The 19,095-nt window shown below is 40.3% G+C and overlaps 1 protein-coding gene across 1 annotated transcript; it reads left to right on the top strand.

Annotated features, from left to right (window-relative positions):
* Nucleotides 1–8,075: 8,075 nt before the first annotated feature.
* LOC124271964 (mismatch repair endonuclease PMS2-like) lies at nucleotides 8,076–19,095 on the top strand. Its single transcript, XM_046707134.1, has 7 exons — nucleotides 8,076–8,089; nucleotides 8,339–8,490; nucleotides 9,720–9,806; nucleotides 12,181–12,283; nucleotides 13,088–13,190; nucleotides 14,387–14,556; nucleotides 18,690–19,095. The coding sequence occupies exons 1-7, from the start codon at nucleotides 8,076–8,078 to the stop codon at nucleotides 19,093–19,095; spliced, it is 1,035 nt and encodes a 344-aa protein (XP_046563090.1).

Genomic DNA, 19,095 nt, shown 5'->3' on the forward strand with positions numbered 1-19,095 from the left:
TGATCCCCTCCCATGTAGTATCTGTTGAACTCTGCCAGAAGAGTGTCGTACGGGTTCCTCAGCAGCAGGATGACTCTCTTTGTGGATTCCACCGAGGTGTTGGCTGAGGGATTGTAGTCATTGTGAGTCTTCACAACGATGGTGGACTCGTTCCGGACAAACTCACCGATAAAGCCTTTCTCTAGTAGCCGCTTGTCTGACCAGTTGGAGCCGGTTGCGTAACCTGCAGTGGTATCATGATTACGGTCGGTTAGGGATTTGTCCCAGGGAATAAATTACATTTTTATACTCTCCTGTCATTGATACAAATGCGGGCGGTAACAAAAACAACATAATGATAACTACAGAGTACCATACGAGCATCTGTATAAAGCAACCCTTAGAAGTTCAACCATTTGGTTCTAGCAGATGGCACGGTTTGTGTGGAAGTGAGGAGTTGCGTTCCCTAGCAACTGCTGATCTGCTGATACTGATAGTGTGTTCGTTTCCCAACGTTATTTTTTAGATCCATGTTATTTTAAGCAACAATGCCTGCTCGTTTGTATTTTACAACCTACCCTACTTGGAACAACATGTGAAGCATGTTACGAGCGGTCGATGGATAGCTTTTATGTTTGCGATACATCTTTTACTGGATTCCAAGCAGATCCCTGAGTACCCCCTTTAAACTTGTGTTATAATGAAACAAACATGACAATAAATACCAGCTTGTAAACACAACTATTATATACCTATGAAAAATCACCATAGAACTACTTCTTGTTTCTTATATATTTATTCAATCTTAGACAGATCTCTCCGTGTCCCTGTGCCTGTTGAGACAACACAGTTCAACTATAGAACTGGACTAACGAACATCTAGTCTCTGAAATGAACATATTTTACAGAAAACACGTTTTTAGATTAAAATAAAATACAATAAAAAGGAGCCCAGAGACTTTCTTCATTTTCAGAAATTGTGTTAATCTAGACTTGCCACATATTCTAGACTTGCATCAGCTGCAGTGGGTATATTTGTTTCAGGGTCTGTATGACAGACTACGATAGAACCATCGGGACACAAGCTGGTATATCAATTTTCTGATGTTAAAAATTGTAACTGCCAGCTGTACTAAATTCAAGACAAACCCCATTTTTTCAAGGATCAAACCAGACTGGAAGAATTACATTATTGAAAAGAAATCCTCGTTATAAAACATATTTTACCTGTCATCCTCTCAATAAGATATCGGAGCCAGGTGTTGCCAGACCCAGGGTAACTTGCAAACACTGTCAGCCTCATAGGCCGATCTAAGAAGCGGGTGGTACTCGGGCATGTCTCCGATGCTCTGGTGTCTTTGTGTGAAGTGTACCCATAGGTGTCATAGCCCTGGCGATAGGTGTCACTGTGATCCTGGCGCTCAGATGTGTGTAACTGGATCATCAGAATGGTCAGAGCCATGCACCCCAGAACCAGGTGGACAGTTGACCTGCGTCGTCTAAACCTGAACATGACCATAGGGATCTGCCCTTGCAATGATGTAATAGTTCCTTGTTAGAGGCGTCACCGCTTGAAACATGTAGATGTATACAGACTGCCGGGGAAGCGAAATTATACACACTGGAAATAATAAATGTCAAGACAGTCGCCGAAACCATGCAAATTTCAGGTCCAAATCACAACTATGATACAAGTATGAGTGAGTGAGTTTAGTTTAGCTTTACGCCGCACTCAGCAATATTCCAGCTATATGGTGGCAGTCTGTAAATAATTGAGTCTGGACCAGATAATCCAGTGATCAACATCATGAGCATCGATCTACGCAATTGGGATATGATGACATGTGTCAACCAGGTCAGCGAGCCTGACCACCCGATCCCGTTAGTCGCCTCTTACGATAAGCATGGGTTACTGAAGATCAGTTCTAACCCGGATCTTCACGGGTCGATACAAGTATGAAATATAATCATCATCGATTAACGAAATACAATTTCGATCTGGCCGCTTTAACCAATGTCATGTTTGAATCCGAGTTCAATGTGTCAAAGTCATAAAAGGAAGCATCGAACGCTCATAACATGCGCTACTTTACCCCTCAAGGAAGTTTATATTATAAACACCGAATACGAATGTTAATTCTGGAGTGGGTGGGTCAGTTTAGCTTTACAGCTCAGCAATATTCCAGCTTATGGCGGTCTGTAAATAATCGAGTCTGGACCAGACAATCCAGTGATAAACAGCATGAGCATCGATCTGCGCAACTGGGATACAATGACATGTGTCAACCCAGTCAGCGAGCCTGACCACCCGAACCCGGTTAATTCTGGAAAGGTTTGATCATAATATCTATATATATATATAAATAATAAAACCGACTGTACTTTATGAAGTCAACTGTCTGTTTATCGTGAAAGGGATGATGCATTTAGATGAAAGTATTTGTGCTTGTTCTTGTAATTCGTAAGTCATACAATAAAATAACAATTTCAGTCTTTTTCGACGAATTGCACAATCATGAGCTTATAATATATATCGTCTATTATAATATAGTATAAAATACTCACCAAGCAAACACTAAGTGTATCGTGTAACTCCAACTGTTAACAGTCATCTCCTGTGGAGATTAATTAAAGGACTGGTTGATGTACATATGGCCACGGGACGTTGAAGACCTGCTGTTGCGCACTGCGATGTCAGAGACAGCTTCATAGGTCTGCCTTGGACACATTACCACTTTACTCCACTGGTAAAGGTGCTCAATCTAATTTGACAAGTCAGATAAGAATCTGTAGAGAATCTGATTAGAATCTGAAGGAACAGATTGGGACATATTAGTGAGTGAGAGAGTGAGTTTTGTTTTACGCCGCTTTTAGCTTATTGAGCAATATCACGAGGGGCGCCAGAAATCATTTCACCTGAGTTTCCCAATGGTCATTTGACGACAAACTTTCACCACTAAGGGGGCTACCCCACCGCCCCTGGGACATATTAAGGTATCAGTGCACACTGACACCGGTCATTCAGTTCTTAACCATTTCAGATAAATAGTTTTAGCTGGCTTTCATTATTTTTTCTTTCTTTTCTATTATGTTACCTTTTGAAGAGTATGACCTCGGAGAGATACACATCCACATGAGAATTACGATACATAAAAACGGAAAAACACGTCCCGGTAACCATTAGATATTTCTGCTCAAAGCACAGTCCGATGTCACCCGTCACAAATAGATGCATTGACATCTGGATCCGCCTATATAGGTTACGTTACTTATGATATGATTATATTAAATATGTTTCGTGAAAACGTATCAAGGAAATCTGGAGCGCCATAACAATGTATAGGTCAATAAGCATACATTTGAAGGGTTGCACATGTTTTGTTTAAAACATTGTTACGTTGTTTAAATGCGAGAAACAAAACTTCGCTAATCGATTTAAAATACCTAAATCCTGTGATGTGCAAAGTAATTCAAATTTATCATAAAAAGGATGCATGAGCACAAAAGAGCTCAGGCAAAATTGTATGATGTCTAAGATTATAGTAAAACGGACATTCCAAATTCATGTGATATTCTGTCTCAATTACAGGTATAACACAAAATGGACATAATCTAGAATTTCTTGTCGGACCAGATTTTCTTCCAGACCCGCTTCTTATCATTAACTGATTGCCTGAACAGCGGAATTTTCTCAAAGCATTACGATAAGGCTGGATTTACACTACGCCCGCATTTTTTGACGCATGCGTTACCGAGTGCGTTTTTTCCAATACACTAGGTGCGATCATCTGCGATATAAGACGGATGAATATAAGATGGAGGGAAAATCCCAGCATCTCTGGCAGTTTCTGTGCATGAGGAAGAGAACAAAACACGGAGATGGTGGGTACATCCCTTAAACCAACAAAGATTTCTTGAAGGAGCCTATAATCGTCTTATAAGGGAATTATTAGGGAATTAAATAACATCAATCTTTTATGTGTTTTCGAAATATTGAACTAAAAGTTTGTAGAAAATATTTACCTCTATACCAACATTGTTCTCTCATACACACAGGCATTACAAATTCCACATATATAGAATCTGAGCAGTACTGATTTCCCTGGGGAACATATTTATGAGGGTTCTGTTGACGTGAACCAAATTGAGCCTCATGAAATATCTGGGCAATTTTATTCTTCATAAGACTTTTAGAAGCATCTTGAAGTAGCTCGTTCTAGGAATGACATTTATCAACGGTTTGTCATATTATTGAATCTGTTGTGCACAGACAGGCGCAGAAACACATTGTAAATAATATCTCATAAAAAAACAGCCTGTCTGCAATTGGAATCGCGTGTTTTTATCGAAAGATGAGGAAATAAACTTACCTGATTGTCAACGTGTTGGGGAAATACTTTATTGGAATGACGTCATCAGGGGAATTCCTCATGCGAGTTCATTTGCGTTGCGTCAAAAATAGGAGGCCTACCTATCTAAATCGCTTCGGATCGCAACGCATGCAAAATTCGCACCTAGTGTATTGTCTAAATGGAAATTGTACTGCTTGCGGTTTTTCGGACGCAACGCATGACGCAACGCAGAGAAAATCGGACGTAGTGTAAATCCAGCCTAAGCTGGTACTTCCAGGTAAGTTCTCCCTCACAAATGAAAGTTTAATGTCACAATATAAAATTAGTTTAAGATAAGAATGAATACGTGTCAACAAAGTTTGTGTATCTATATCAATACATCTAATTCTAAAAGTTCCTATGAAAGATGAAAGGTCGAAATCCAGTTGTTTTTCCATACATATCCTAAACCATACTTTTCTAATAGCTGTTTTACTTGTAACTCCAAACAAGATATTCCAATTTCTGCTAGTCTATATTGACAAAGATAAGCATTTGATAAAGTTACATTATCTTTCTGTTGAATCAAGCGTACCCAGAATCGATTACAAATTGATGTATTTTCAGAGAATAACGACCTAATTCACCACGAGCTAAAATATTTGGAACTGCTCTTGGAAGATGTAATATTTCCTTTAAGAATTTATCATGTACATTAAGAATATCCTGAGAAGGACGAAAACCCCAAATGTCCGTAGCATACATCAATATTGGTAATATCTTAACATCAAAAGTTTTAATAGCACATCTAATGACAAATTATTAAACATATGGATTCCACTTTTTTCATGATATGACTTTAGTAACTGTAAAATGGGCCTGTGTCCCCTTTATTGAACAAAAAAATATTCATAAACTGTCAGCAAAGACAAACACATTAATGATTATTGACCATAAAACTGCAAAGATAAATATAACTGTTCACAAGTACAGAGCAACAACATGTAGCGTGTTTTCATTCGTCACCGCCGGGGATCGGACCACCGACCTTTTCCATGTGACATACATTTATGTCATTTACTCAAATGAATTTTTCGTAACGTATTGACTGAATTCTCATATAACCATGATAGTCCAACTCCACTATTGAATCATCAAAATATTGGAGCATCAAAATATTAGAGCATCAAAATACCTCCCAATTCAGTAGGATATATTTTTGTAGGATTTCCCCATGTACTATGACATCATATATATGTGTTGTAAACTCAACCTTTGTTATTGTATACATGTGTAAATGAGATTATTTTATGACTTTGACTTGGAGACGATATGACATTACTGCATAACATTATCATTATCAAAAGATAGAGATTTATGTACTTGATATCCAAAGAAAACCCAAAACCCTGTAAAATGGGCCTGTGCCATCCAACTCCAATTGTTATTTTATGAGTGCTTCAAATACTTGATAGGTGCTCTCCAAGTCTGAAGGTCATTTTCTATAAGGGACAAGTCGTTTAATTATATTGTAATCGAGTATATTATGAACATGTTGCGCCTTTGAGATACAGAGTCATGTACAATTTATACCTGTTATTTTAATCATTATGCATTATATTTTGGAAGGTATTTAGAATATGATTATTTAGGAATCAGTTTAATGTCAGTATTTCAAAATGAATTCTCAAAAGCGGGAGAATCAAGATGGCCGAAAAAGAGAAAAGTGATAACATTGCAGATGAAACTTCCAAAGTGTCAGGCATACTTTTGATTTAATTTGCAACCTAATTATATGTAATGATTATGCTTGCTTATTGCCTCTTGATGATTAAATATAATGAACTGTTATTGTTGTATTCAATATATGAAATAAGTTTCTCGGTCCTTTTATTAGTTTTAGAGGTTTTAGCCTTTAGGCAAATAGTGATCTGTTAGAAAAGCCAACGACGTATATACACGTGGATGTACGTCTTTGGAAAAGCCTTGCTGTGCTAGTGTAACTGACTGGTCGCTGCTTACTGTAGCGGTAATTGGGTGTCCTTTCACGGGTCTCGGGATTCTTTTCGATCAATATGTTAGTGGGTGTGTTAGGGTTAGGGAAGGTTGCACCCAACTCAGTCCTTAAGACGTTATTCCGTGTGTACTCTTTCCGACCCAACACACCTTTACGATCACCAGGGTTAGCTACTGAATTTCAGCCCAACATTACCTCATGACCTCCAGCATTGAGGACCACTTGCCAATTAAACACTCCATTATCGTAAAATTTAGTCACCTCCTTTATGATCTTTTTGGGGTTAGTTGTTGTGGTTCATTGTATGCCACAGCCATCTCATTATGGTGACAAATAAATCCAGTGCAATGAAATATAACTTTTGTCACATGATATTACTTGAATATTGATGATATCAGTGTAATCCAATTCACTCACTCCCAAGTTCTTTATACCAAAAGACGTTGAAAGATGGCACTTGTTGTTTCCTTGCCTAGTGCTAAGCATTAAAAGGGATAAAACAAGGACTGCTTGGCTTGGAGTCATTAGTCTGTGTCTGAGAGGGGTATATATGTCAACTGCCTTATGAATATCTCAGTACAGGAGACCGCCTTTGTGGTGTAGTGGTTAGAGCGTCCGCCCGGAAAGCGGAAGGTCGCGGGTTCGATCCCCGACCGCTTCATATCAATAGACGTTAAAATATGGTACTTGTTGGTCCCTGCCTGGCGCTCGGCATTAATGGGTACAACAAGGACTGGTCGGCTCGAGTCAGTATAATGTGTCTGAGTTGGGTATTCATGCTTCACTGTGGCATGGTATCTCAGTGGGCTAGCACTATAAAAGCAGCTTAAGTCTGGGATAGTACAAGCAGCCGTACATACACATACACACGCATGCACGTCGTCATATGAGCGAAATATTCTCAAGCACGACGTAAAACCCAGTTTCACCTCACCTCACCTCAGTACAGGAGCATTAAAAACTATTCTAAGATGCTTTGGTGAAAGATCAAATGCGCCTACTGTACTTTATCAGACGATAAAGAGCGCTTTTGGCATTATGTCACAATGTACTGGCGTCACTGCACCATTCTAGTCTGTCCCCTCGTAATCGAACACTTTTCATTATGTCACTTTGTAACTGACATCACAATGCATGTCAGTTGTCATCGCCTTGTAAAGCCTCCTACAGTAAACTACTTCGTTTGCATCCTGTTTCTTGGTTTGCAGTTGCTTCCCTCAGCTACCATCACTGGTGGAAACATTATGTTTATGTTTTCTGACGGATAAAATATCTCAGTTCGACTCACAATTTTACAGTGACACGGTAACGTTCGCAATGTTTACATTCCCACAATGCAATCGTGGAATGTCGCTGGACTTGTCAGCTTCATCTGGATGTACTGATCTAAACTTACGTTGGTAGTAGAAATGCGACATTCATATTGCCCCATATGGTTTACGTTAAGCACAGATGTAATTAAAATTATTCAGAGAAGATATGTAAAACGAACGTAAACTGTCATCAAACTGTTTATCATTTGTTTTTTCTGGTAATGTTCATCTTAACGTAGGGGGTCAAAAGTACAGCGTGTCAGTTAGCCCTGTGTGAGGATTCTTAATTTGGTCACCGACACCGTCATTTGTTTTCTGCCTTAGCTTATTCATAATTATCCTAAGAAAGTATTAAACTTTAATTATAATAGTTCAGGGCGAAAGTGTGCTTTATTACACTATACATGAGGGTAGAGCGAACTGTATTTCTTAAGCATGAGTGTGGCCGTGTACAAGAACCCTGATACATGCACATCATTACAATTTACAGTACATCAATAACACAACATTAAACCCTGTTTAACTTTGTGCACCTGTATATCATTGGGCCCCAATATCAGCAACCTTGATTGACAATCTTGTAATCAGTACATTGTTAAGTGTCATATGTTAGATGGAGGAATGTTTTACAATCTATGAGAGAAGTATTTATTAACAGTAAACAATGTCGTTGATGCTCATGTTGTATGCTCTGACAGCCCCGAAGCAACAACTGAGAAGGCAGGATCCATCCAGGCAATAGACAGAGGATCGGTTCATCGTATATGTTCAGGACAAGTCGTTCTTACGCTGGCCATTGCTGTCAAGGAACTGGTTGAGAACAGTGTAGATGCTAGAGCAACAAGTGTTGGTAATACACCATATTTCTGCTATTGAATGCTTTTGTTAAAAGGCATGACCAATTTAGTTGTGTTGTTTTTCAGATTCCCTTTCACTGTGCCAATTTCAAAACAAAAACTTAAGTAGAAATCAGTCCTGTGGGCCTTAGCAACTTTTTCATTAAATTATAAGTGGCCTTGACACGGCAAACTATGTTTGACAACACATGTTAAAATTTCAAAAGTTGTCAAAATAGCATTTTCACACGTCAAACACATGTTGTCAAACTTTTGTGTCATTTGAGCGATGCTAATTTGTAGGATGAGTTGACCAGACAACCAAAACATCACGTGACAGTTTTGTTGACTGCTCTTGGTTGTTTCTGAACAACACAAGTTTGACAACACTTCACACGTCAAACTTGAGTTTGACAACACCGAAAGTTTGATAGAAAAGTTGGTGATAATAGAGACCGATCCTATTTCTCGACAACAGTTTGACAACTCTGAAATTGGTGTTGATGACGAGTTGTTTGAATGTTCACACTCGAAAACTCGAGTTTGAAACATGTGTTGTCAAACTTTAGTTTGCCATGTGAAGGCCACTTTAGAGTTCAGTGACACTTTCACCGTGTTTATCTCCCCTGTTTTCTCATAAAGAAACTTGGAAGTGAAAGGTGATTTGAATAAAAACATGAAATCAAAAAGGGGGTTGTGTATTGTAAACAATATGTTTATAGTTACAGTCTGCATGGCTTAGGAAGCTTTTGTTATTGAAATTTAATGGTAGTGTGACACTTTCACCATGATTAAAAAAACCATGAAGCCAAAAAGGTGATTCTGTATTGTAAACACGAAAATATGTAATAGGACAATTCAGTATTACATTTAATGCGTATATATTGTTTTAAGTAATGCCATTATTTACATAGATTTCTCCCCTTCCGGTATTTTGGGGATGATTTCTGTAAAACATATATAATTTCATTTGACGTAGAAACGGTATCAGCCCAAACAACTTCATTGTACTTAATGTGATATGAAAGTTGAAACAAATATGTGCCACTTGAACATGAAGAACTGATGTGCGAATCTGTTGGGTCTGATATTACTTTTTTGTGTCGACACAGTATGTAATATTAGTTATAATGTTCAGTTTTATAAAGCAACCTATTTCACTAGCACCTGGCGTTGATGAACGTGAACCTGACAACCTCTGTCTCAAAATGTAAGAGTGATGTTCATTTTGTATTTTTGTCAGAGGTGAAACTGAAGGAGTATGGCAGTGAAAGTATTGAGGTCAGTGATAACGGAACAGGAGTGGAGGAGAAGAACTTTGAGGGACTCAGTAAGTTTTGTTTTTTTTTCACTTTATTTTAATTGTGTAGTACTGGAGTATATCATACAAAGGATGGCAGGTTTCTGTACAGCACTAGAGTTACCCATGTGTAGTACTGGAGTATATCATACAAAGGATGGCAGGTTTCTGTACATCACTAGAGTTACCCATGTGTAGTACTGGAGTATATCATACAAAGGATGGCAGGTTTCTGTACAGCACTAGAGTTACCCGTGTGTAGTACTGGAGTATATCATACAAAGGATGGCAGGTTTCTGTACAGCACTAGAGTTACCCATGTGTAGTACTGGAGTATATCATACAAAGGATGGCAGGTTTCTGTACAGCACTAGAGTTACCCATGTGTAGTACTGGAGTATATCATACAAAGGATGGCAGGTTTCAGTACTGGGTATATCATACAAAGGATGGCAGGTTTCTGTACAGCACTAGAGTTACCCATGTGTAGTACTGGAGTATATCATACAAAGGATGGCGGGTTTCTGTACAGCACTAGAGTTACCCATGTGTAGTACTGGAGTATATCATACAAAGGATGGCAGGTTTCTGTACAGCACTAGAGTTACCCATGTGTAGTACTGGAGTATATCATACAAAGGATGGCAGGTTTCTGTACAGCACTAGAGTTACCCATGTGTAGTACTGGAGTATATCATACAAAGGGCGGCAGGTTTCTATACAGCACCAGAGTTACCCATGTGTAGTAATTGGAGTATATCATACAAAGGATGGCAGGTTTCTGTACAGCACTTGAGTTACCCATGTGTAGTACTGGAGTATATCATACAAAGGATGGCGGGTTTCTGTACAGCACTAGAGTTACCCATGTGTAGTACTGGAGTATATCATACAAAGGATGGCAGGTTTCTGTACAGCACTAGAGTTACCCATGTGTAGTACTGGAGTATATCATACAAAGGATGGCAGGTTTCTGTACAGCACTAGAGTTACCCATGTGTAGTACTGGAGTATATCATACAAAGGACGGCAGGTTTCTATACAGCACCAGAGTTACCCATGTGTAGTACTGGAGTATATCATACAAAGGATGGCAGGTTTCTGTACAGCACTTGAGTTACCCATGTGTAGTACTGGAGTATATCATACAAAGGATGACAGGTTTCTGTACAGCACTAGAGTTACCCATGTGTAGTAATTGGAGTATATCATACAAAGGGATGGCAGGTTTCTGTACAGCACTAGAGTTACCCATGTGTAGTACTGGAGTATATCATACAAAGGATGGCAGGTTTTGTACAGCACTAGAGTTACCCATGTGTAGTACTGGAGTATATCATACAAAGGATGGCAGGTTTCTGTACAGCACTAGAATTACCCATGTGTAGTACTGGAATATATCATACAAAGGACGGCAGGTTTCTATACAGCACTAGAGTTACCCATGTGTAGTACTGGAGCATATCATACAAAGGATGGCAGGTTTCTGTACAGCACTAGAGTTACCCATGTGTAGTACTGGAGTATATCATACAAAGGATGGCAGGTTTCTGTACAGCACTAGAGTTACCCATGTGTAGTACTGGAGTATATCATACAAAGGATGGCAGGTTTCTGTACAGCACTAGAGTTACCCATGTGTAGTACTGGAGTATATCATACATAAGATGACAGGTTTTTGTACAGCACTATAGTTACCGATGTGTAGTACTGGAGTATATCATACAAAGGATGGCAGGTTTCTGTACAGCACTTGAGTTACCCATGTGTAGTACTGGAGTATATCATACAAAGGATGACAGGTTTTTGTACAGCACTAGAGTTACCCATGTGTAGTACTGGAGTATATCATACAAAGGATGGCAGGTTTCTGTACACTGTAGTTGCCCGTGTATATCCTACAGCAAAGTGTATGCCTTTGTAAACAGAAGATTTGGCAATGTCCTGTATATTAACATATCATACAGAGAATACTACAGGCTTTGGTAGAGCACTAGAGTAAAGTATAAGAGTACATCATACAGAGAATACTACAGGCAACTGTAGAACACTGGTGTTGTCCATGTCTGGTAAAGGAGTATATCATATGGAGAATACTGCAGGCCTTTGTAGAACACTATAGTTGTACATGTATAGTATATGAATATATCATGCAGTGAATAGTCCTGGCTTCGGTTCTTCTTGTGAAGTATAAGAGTATCGGGTATATCATGTTATTGAATGTCCTTGTTGAGTATAAGAGTACATCATGCAATGAATGCTACAGGGTTTGGTAGAGCTCTTGAGATGTCACAAGTGTATGTAATACAGAGAATATTACAGGCTCCTAATAGAAACATTGGCTGTGTCTAGTAATGAATTATTACCACAATAATATACCCTACCCTATTATGCCTTTCCACAGCCTTAAAGCACCACACGTCTAAGCTGCAGGACTTCGGGGACTTGGTTGGAGTGGAGACATTTGGTTTTAGAGGGGAGGCTTTGAGCTCTCTCTGTGCTTTAAGGTTTGTCTGTTTTGTATCAGCACTGACTGGGTTCAGGGCTAGTTTCCATGGATATAACCCTCATTGACTTTGGAAATAGCTGGTTACCTGATGTTGCAGAAGTTTGTTTTGTTATGGATATATTTGCCATGACATTCATTTTGCCCCAATTTTCACATTGAGTTTATTAAAGATGAACTGTCTTGTTTTTGTGACAGAGAAAGATACAGACAGTAAGTTTTGGTATTGTTTTGTCTTTGATAGACATTTGAATTGAAAATGGACAGTTGAAATATATTTATTTACCATGTTTGTGAGACAGGTTTTCATTGACATTGAGTTTTGTCCCTTATTTTGCAAGGATATTCTTATGCTTATATGCGTGTCCACATCAGATCCTTGGCCTGTTTGCCTGATGTTTATGACCTTCACCAATATATATCAGCAGAATCATTTAGAGCTTTACTTCAATAAAGCTGACTAAAATGTAACACAAATACCTTTCTAAACCATGTTGACCCATGAAGATATGGGTTGAAATTGGTCTTCATTAACCCATGTTTGTCATAAGAAGTTGTAAATGGTCAGGATTGCTGACATGGTTGATGCATGTCATCTTATCCCAGTTGCATAGATTAATGCTCATGATATCAATCACAGGGTTATTTGGTCCCAACTCGATTATTTACAGTCTGCCATCATGAAGCTGGAGTATTACTTAGTGTGGTGTTTATCAACAAACAAACATCCTTCCCATGTTAAACCAAGCTTGTTCTAGACTGTTTCTATGTTATACAAGTGGTGTGATAATGTTGTATGTTTCAGCAAATTATGTGTTGTTACCCGTCATGAGGATGCAAGTGTTGGGACAAGACTAGAGTTTGATCATCATGGGAAGATCTGCAGCAGGGCACCATGCCCTAGACAGGTTAGTCTGGCAGTGAAAGTTTTATATCTCACACCTTCAGCACAAACAGGGGCGGTGGGGTAGCCTAGTGGTTAAAGCGTTGGCTCGTCACGCCGAAGACCCGGGTTCGAATCCCCACATGGGTACAATGGAATCCCCACATAGGCTAATATTGCTAGCGTGTGAAGACCATTTTTTGCCCTTTTTCATCCTTATCATATATAGTTATGGTGTATCCGTTTACAATATCAATTGGGGGCATGGTGGGCGAGCTGTCTAAGGCGCAAGGCTAGTGATCCAGCGAGCTTGAGGTGTCGGGATCAAGCCCACCTGTGACCGGGTGTAAAAACTTTGTGTTCAGACTCTTTCAGTGTTGTCACAACCATTAGTGTACAGTACACAACCCTGTGTACAGAACCCACAAATCCGTTGTTATATGACAAGATGGGTCAGCAACATGCAGTAAACTTGGACAAAGTACTGTGACTATGTGTCCCAGTCCACCCAGCTGTGAATGGGTACTTTGTAAGGATGGGAAAGCCGTAATAACTTGGTGTGCCTAGTGGCTGCAAGAGTTGTATGATCCCCAGGGGAGTTGAGATTGATAATACGATATGCTGTTGAGATTGACATCCAATGATCCGGGGACAAAATACCAGTGCCTTGAGCACGTACTAGTTGCGTGGATATGTGCGCTATGTAAATATCCTACAATAATCAATCACTTGATCATGTGGTCCAGATTAGATTATAGTTGCCATCAAGGACGCTATTGATGCACCATTAAATAAGAAACACACTTACCCCAGTAATCAGCCTGACTGGTGATGATGAGAAGAATTGCTCTTCCTGGCATGATGCGTATTTCACACACAGGTTCTGACCGATCAACAGTGGCCATATTGGGGATCAGTCATTGCTTATAGGGCAGGGTGGAGCAGAAAGCATCAGGGAAGAGTCACCAAAGTATTTTTCAGTGTGGGCCTTGAACAAATGGAGATTTTACCCCCCAAAAATAGAGTGCTTTTGTCATGTTGAAATATTGCACTTTCAGGGAGAGTCATAAGAAGGGTTCATGTTGAGGGTCATCTAAACTATGACATAAGCATTCACTCACATTTGTAGTTAAATGATTATTCTACTGAGTTTTGTCCTTTTAGTGCCAATCAATTGAAGAGACGTTGAATTAACTTACTGTGTCTACGTCATGTCTTCAGAAAGGAATGACCGTGATTCTACAAAACCTGTTCTCGACACTGCCAGTGCGACATCGAGAGTTTCAGCGAAGTCTGAAGAAGGAGTTTGCCAAGATGATCCAGGTTCTCAATGCCTACTGTCTGGTGACGACCGGGGTCAGGATATCCTGTACCAACCAGGCTGGGAAAGGGTAAGTAGAATCATGTTGTTTTTCTGACAACCGGGGTCAGGATATCCTGTACCAACCAGGCTGGGAAAGGGTCAGTAGAATCATGTTGTTTTTCTGACAACCGGGGTCAGGATATCCTGTACCAACCAGGCTGGGAAAGGGTCAGGAATCATGAAAGGGGGAAAGGGTCAGGATGGTTGTCCAGGCTGGAAAGGGTAAGTAGAATCATGTTGTTTTTCTGACAACCGGGGTCAGGATATCCTGTACCAACCAGGCTGGGAAAGGGTCAGTAGAATCATGGTGTTTTTCTGACAACCGGGGTCAGGATATCCTGTACTAACCAGGCTGGGAAAGGGTCAGTAGAATCATGGTGTTTTCTGACAACCGGGGTCAGGATATCCTGTACTAACCAGGCTGGGAAAGGGTAAGTAGAATCATGGTGTTTTTCTGACAACCGGGGTCAGGATATCCTGTACCAACCAGGCTGGGAAAGGGTAAGTAGAATCATGGTGTTTTTCTGACAACCGGGGTCAGGATATCCTGTACCAACCAGGCTGGGAAAGGGTAAGTAGAATCATGTTGTTTTTCTGACAACCGGGGTCAGGATATCCTGTACCAACCAGGCGGGGAAAGGGTTGTTTTTCTGACAACCGGGTCAGGATATCCTGTACCAACCAGAATCATGGTGTTTTCTGACAACCGGGGTCAGGATATCCTGTACCAACCAGGCTGGGAAAGGGTAAGTAGAATCATGTTGTTTTTCTGACAACCGGGGTCAGGATATCCTGTACCAACCAGGCTGGGAAAGGGTAAGTAGAATCATGTTGTTTTTCTGACAACCGGGGTCAGGATATCCTGTACCAACCAGGCTGGGAAAGGGTAAGTAGAATCATGTTGTTTTTCTGACAACCGGGGTCAGGATATCCTGTACCAACCAGGCTGGGAAAGGGTCAGTAGAATCATGTTGTTTTTCTGACAACCGGGGTCAGGATATCCTGTACCAACCAGGCTGGGAAAGGGTAAGTAGAATCATGGTGTTTTTCTGACAACCGGGGTCAGGATATCCTGTACTAACCAGGCTGGGAAAGGGTAAGTAGAATCATGTTGTTTTTCTGACAACCGGGGTCAGGATATCCTGTACCAACCAGGCTGGGAAAGGGTAAGTAGAATCAGGTTGTTTATCTTACAAATATATGTAAACAAAATATTGTACAGCAAAATCTTTCTTTTTTTCTACATACCGTATATTACCGTAGATAAGCTGATCTCATAGATAAGCCGACCCCCTAACTTGACCCTTAAAATCAGTATCAAAATATTTTACATGTTTAGAGTAAAACCTGAAATTAAAATTACACAATGCTAGGATATATTTGTTTTGGTATAGGTTTAGGTATTATATTTTACTGATTACTGCGTCAGAATTCATCCAGTTATATTATTGTGTATGTTGTAATATATTCCAGTCAACTTGTTTTAAGTGGTATATGTAATAGATAAAAAAGGATGCAGTTGGAACTCAAACAAAATTTGTTAACCCATTATTTCAGGTTAATTAACTTCTAAACAAGATGTTATGCTGAAGATGATGATGATGATGATGATGATGATGATTTTTCACATGTCTAAGTCTCCATGCCATATCTGGGCTGAGACAAGTTTGATACACTTCATGTCAAAATGGTCTCAACAGTTAATCAGGATGGACCTTAAAGGTCACATGCAACCAAAAAATCATACATAATTAAAACACAATTATCACTTATTCATGGCATATAATATACATTGCTGATTATGAAAAAACATATAAACAAAATTATAAGCGTACAATCGCAAATCAAAAGTGCAATATTTTGTATTTGGGTTTACTTCCCAAGAAACGAAGCAGCCGGGATACCGAACCCAGTCAGAGAGGGACGGTGTGCACTCAAGTGTAATGGCTGGTTCATTTGCAGATGCCACTCTCACGGCTCATTGTGTGTGTATATATACAGATGTTGGGTTTTGTAAATACATGCTCATTTTTTGTGTATAACATTTTGCAATCAACAGACATCATAACATGTCATGTGTACAAGTATCACACCTGCCTGTCTGTGTAATTACATAATGTGACAGAGACCGAACTCGGGCCATAAATCAATGCGTTTTGTTTATGGTGTATAGCCTGATAGGTGTTAAGTTCAAATTGCATGTGGTCAGTGATCGAAGTTGTGTATTGAATATTGTCATTAGCAGACAGGCAGGCAGACACATAGGTGTCAATAAAACAGACATTGAGTTTTGTCTGTGACAATGACATATCTATATCACAGTTAGAAATTCTGTCAACGCTAAATAATGACATTGCTTTTAAGTATCGAACTGAGAAAGTGACTTGGTAAGAAGAACGTGTGGTGAAATAGACAAATGAAATTATATAAACAGTTAAATCGGTAATCTACTGTCATAACATATAAAAAGCTCGCGCCTGTGAAATATCAACGAAACATTAGAAAAATAGCTCACACCAAAGCCTTCACCGAGTATTCACGGACAACCCACTTCCAAGCTGTGCGAACCTATTTCACTCGCATGTCCTATGAGCGAGCCCAGCCCAGCCCAGCTGTTGAAACCACTGTTCCCCCAAGTGCTGGGGGCAAATTAGTGAATCGTTTGAACTCCGATTTCATGCGCTTTTTTCATCGCGCGTAATTTTTCAACTTTATAAGTTGAATTTGCATTTTGATGATTTGTTTCGGTAAGTCCATACCGAAAGGTATCAGAATCTGCAGAGTTGTGTTTTATGTTGCATGTGACCTTTAAGCAATTTAAACTATATTTTTCCTTATCCTGACTCATGCTAAATGCTTGTCTCCTTCTTCTTGCGAATGATAGTGGAACACTTGAAATCCCTTGAAGTTCCCTTCTAAAAAAGCGGACGTAAAATCATCACTCACCCACGAGTGGCCTCCCTTGCCTCCTTTGGCCCTTTTGGTCACATGACCAGCCATGTTTTGTCACTCTCTCCTTCTTCGCCCTTGAGGACGGTTGTGAGAGCACCTGGGTCCCTATACGGCACATATCCTTTTCTATTTTGGACCTTTACATCAAAATTATTGCTGTATACGGCTTTTAGGATTGTATTCTACTATATGGTTTGAAATTTGATCTAAATTATACGTTGTTTGACATGTTTTTTCATCGTGTTTACATTTGATGAAAACTTGTATTCGTTGTAGGTACCGGCTGTCTGCGGCTGACCCACATTTATTATGTCCTGATTGCACTACTTCATGTTCTTTCAGCTCTCGCTGTAAACATTGTCTGAATTTAACCACTTTTGAATTTAATAACTACCTTTTTTCCATTCATAGACGTGCAAAGGACTGGGTAAGAAGGTATTCACAAGTCATGTCTAAATCGAGTGATTGCGCTGATAACCGTGTGTTAACTACTGCTGCCGATGTTCATAATTCCAGTGAATTGCCGAGCAGTTTTACGGGGGCAGGTCGCTGTTCCAGTGATGAACTCTGGAGCCAATAAGAGATCGTCGTCAACGGAGCTGACCTCTTCGCAGACGAAGAAGACTAGATCGTCTTCAACGCAGAAGAAGAAGGCTACTACCCCTAAGACTTCATCGAAGTCTCTACACAGCTCTACGCAGAAGACGAGATCCTTCTCTGCCGAGATTGTACCTCTGGAAGAAGCAGACGTGTATGATGATCCCCCCATCCTCATACCTGAAGTCACAGTCGTCAGCAAGAAGACGAAGCCTGCTTCTACAGCTACATCGGCAACTTTATCAGCGCAGACATTGACAGAAGACCTTCTATCAACGCAGACATCGGGTACCAGAGATAGCAGCAGCGTCAACTCTTCACAAGTGCAGCATGCCTTAGAAGACGCCTCATCGTTGTCAGAAGCATCATCAACCCTGCAGCAGTCTCTTCAGACATCGCAGAACTTCAACCCGGGCTGTTTATGCAACAGTTTACAGACCAGATGATGTTGATGATGGAACGTCGCTTCACGGAGGAGAAAGCTGCTACGAAGACCACTACGATGACTACTAGCCTGCGTGAAGATTCAGCAGTCTCTCCAACGCACTTGGAAGAAGAGGGAAGCCTGCGTGAAGGCTCACGCACCCGACGATCTTCCCCATCTGAAGTTAGGAGCCTGGACAACGCTACTAACGTCAGCTCAGCCTTAGACGTCCCTGAAGGAGCCGCTAAGAATTCTCCACGCAGAAGCAGATCGAAGCGTTCTCCAGAACCCTACAGACGTCGTAGATACGGGTCATCATCACCATCGGACTCAGACGCACATCGGAACCTGCACGCAGGCACTCCACATCTTACAGAGGGGAAACTACGCCTAAGAATCAACCTTCACGAAGGCCTAGAGAGAGATCTCAAGACTCCAGGAAGGATACACGATCACATCGATCGCTCACCTGCGCACAGCAGTTCGCCATACAGATCTTCATACAGAGACTCACACGCCGTCGTGGATCGTCAGAGCGGGAGATGTCTAAATCAGAGGAAGAAGGTGAAGTCATATTCTCCGATACGGAAGTAA

The sequence above is a fragment of the Haliotis rubra genome, unplaced genomic scaffold, assembly GCF_003918875.1.
Source record: "Haliotis rubra isolate DU_JTF1 unplaced genomic scaffold, ASM391887v1 Scf165, whole genome shotgun sequence".
In the NCBI taxonomy this organism is placed as follows: domain Eukaryota; kingdom Metazoa; phylum Mollusca; class Gastropoda; order Lepetellida; family Haliotidae; genus Haliotis; species Haliotis rubra.

Coding starts and splice junctions, on each gene's coding strand:
- LOC124271964 (XM_046707134.1), top strand. Junction 8,491..9,719: donor TGCTAGAGCAACAAGTGTTG/GTAATACACCAT, acceptor TATTTTTGTCAG/AGGTGAAACTGAAGGAGTAT. Junction 13,191..14,386: donor GGGCACCATGCCCTAGACAG/GTTAGTCTGGCA, acceptor TCATGTCTTCAG/AAAGGAATGACCGTGATTCT.